Genomic DNA, 2836 nt, shown 5'->3' with positions numbered 1-2836 from the left:
TCAGGTGAAGAGTGTGTGTGAAGGGAACTGGATTCTAGAGACTGATGTTGATGTTGTCTCTCTGTCCTTCACTGTGTCCTGTGCTGGGGAACTTGTTGCTTTTCCCACAACTCTTCTGTCTCACACACACACACACACACACACACACACAGACACACAGACACACAGACATACACACACGCACACACACACACACACACACACAAACACACACACACACACACACACACACACACAGAGACAGACACAGACACACAGACACATAGACAGACACCCACCCACCCACCCACACACACACACACAGACAGAAACACCACACACACTACACACACAGACAGAAACACCACTCACACTACACACACACACACAGACACAGACACACACACACACACACACACACACACACACACACACACACACACACACACACACACACACACCTTAAAACCTTAATCCTTAACCCTAACCCTTCAACACTAACACACCAGTTTCTTGTTCCTGTCTCTTCTAGGCCTGCCAATTAAATATCCACTATCTCAAGGTAGCTGTTCTGCTTGCTCCCCCACCGTCTCCCCATCTCTCTCCCTCCCTCTCTCCTCTCTCCCTCCCTCTCCCCTCTATCCCTCCCTCCCTCTCCCCTCTATCTATCCCTCTCCCCTCTATCCCTCCCTCCCTCTCTCCTCTACCCCCCTGTCTCCTCTATCCCTCCCTCCCTCTCTCCTCTATCCCTCCCTCCCTCTCCCCTCTATCCCCCTCTCCCCTCTATCCCTCCCTCCCTCTCTCCTCTATCCCTCCCTCCCTCTCTCCTCCCTCCCTCGCTCTCCCCTCTATCCCTCCCTCCCTCTCCCCTCTATCCCTCCCTCTCTCCTCTATCCCTCCCTCCCTCTCTCCTCTATCCCTCCCTCCCTCTCTCCTCTATCCCTCCCTCCCTCTCTCCTCTATCCCTCCCTCCCTCTCCCCTCTATCCCTCCCTCCCTCTCTCCTCTATCCCTCCCTCCCTCTCTCCTCTATCCCTCCCTCCCTCTCTCCTCTATCCCTCCCTCTATCCCTCCCTCCCTCTCTCCTCTATCCCTCCCTCCCTCTCTCCTCCCTCCCTCCCTCCCTCTCTCCTCCCTCTCTCCTCTCTCCTCCCTCCCTCTCTCCTCTCTCCTCTATCCTCTCCATCCGCTGTGTTTTCAATGCATTGACACCTCCCTCACTTTATCTCTGATTGTTTGTGTTGCTTACAGCTTCTGCAAACAGATCGGATTTACTAACAAAGGCTCTCTACAGTATTAGGACTTGAACAGTCTGAATTCTTCGCTCTCTGTCTCTCACGAAATTTCCACTCGCAGTTTGTTGTCTCTCTCACAGATACACACACACCCACTCTCTCTCTTTTTCTCTCTCTCTTTCTCTTTCTCTTTCTCTCTCTCTCTCTCTCTAACACACACACACACACACATACACACACCCACACACCCACACTCTCTCTCTCACACTTTCTCCCTCTCTTTCTCTCTCTTTTCTCTCTCTCTCTCTCTCTCTCTCTCTCTCTCTCTCTCTCTCTCTCTAACACACACACACACACACACATTCTCTCTCTCTCTCTCTCTCTCTCTCTCTCTCTCTCTCTCTCTCTCTCACACACACACACACACACACACACACACACACACACACACACACACACACACACACAGCTTTGTTGTTAGTAAATGTGTGGACCACACAGTTCTCAGGAGGGGTCCTCATCCTCACTGCCTTGGGCTCCTCAATGCACTTCTATTGGTCAGGAGAGCCTGGCTCGTAGTGTGGTCTACAATCTGCCTTCTATTAGTCCATCGCAAGCCTAGACTATAGAAGTGCGTATGTAAATGCATATACTATGGTATCCAAAAAAGTATCTACTACTTTGTACAGTACAATGCGTTTGCACCCCATATGTAGGTGATGATGGTGTTTTTTAATGCACGCCTTTAAGTGTGAATACAAGCTCTCTCCACAGGGTGGCAGCACTGGACTAACTTTCACAGTGGTGTACTAACTTTGCTTGCCCACGCTAGGATACTTGGGCAAGAGAGCATGCTCTTGCGTCTGTTGCAATATCTTGCATGTTGCAATATATTGTATGTACGTGGAATGTGTGTGGAATATAAGTGTGTTTTATGGTCTTTTGCTTGTTTTTGTTATACAACTAAACACCAACAAGGTATCAAACATGATATAATATGTATTGTTTCATGTATGTGGCACTCTTTCATGATAAACTTCATGAAGGACAAAATACGTTTTTCTTTTTCTTTTCCATGATGAGATATTTCTGTTCCGAATGTATCCACTAGATGTCCCTGTTCTGCTGCAAAGCAGCTGCTCCTTGCTGCCATGGCGACAGTGACACGATAACGCTAATACAGACAGCTAGCTCTCCACCTTCCAGACCTAGAAGATCATCCTAACAGGAGCTCGGCCGAACATTACAACTAAAATAAGAAAAATAAACACTTCGGTTTTTTTAGCTGCGACTTCTTTCGGTACGAGTGCCGTGGTTTTTGGACAAGCTCCTGACTTGCTATTGAAACAGACGTCAGGTTGTTGTAAACAGTCACCCCGCAGTTCGTCTTGCTCCAACCGAGCCTCGAACTTACGACCTCTGGCTTCCCAACACACCTGACCGTCTCCTCAAACACCCGATGTCAACCACACACCTGACCGTCTCCTCAAACACCCGATGTCAACCACACACCTGACCGTCTCCTCAAACACCCGATGTCAACCACACACCTGACCGTCTCCTCAAACACCCGATGTCAACCACCTACGCTATAGAAAAGCTGTCAAGTGAGCTAGGGGGGGC

At 49.4% G+C, this 2836-nt stretch overlaps 1 protein-coding gene across 1 annotated transcript in view; it reads left to right on the top strand.

Moving 5' to 3' along the window:
- LOC310809905 (protein kinase C alpha type-like) overlaps positions 1-2836 on the top strand; it is a gene marked incomplete at both ends in the record, with an annotated part of 125921 nt that overhangs the window by 98471 nt on the left and 24614 nt on the right. The window contains one exon of the mRNA XM_083677425.1: positions 512-541. Coding sequence (XP_083533551.1) covers positions 512-541 — 30 coding nt within the window. The remainder of the gene's footprint in view (positions 1-511; positions 542-2836) is intronic.

The sequence above is a fragment of the Argentina silus genome (genome assembly GCF_951799395.1).
Source record: "Argentina silus genome assembly, chromosome: 9".
In the NCBI taxonomy this organism is placed as follows: Eukaryota; Metazoa; Chordata; class Actinopteri; order Argentiniformes; family Argentinidae; genus Argentina; species Argentina silus.
This window is presented reverse-complemented; position numbering and strand designations above follow the sequence as displayed.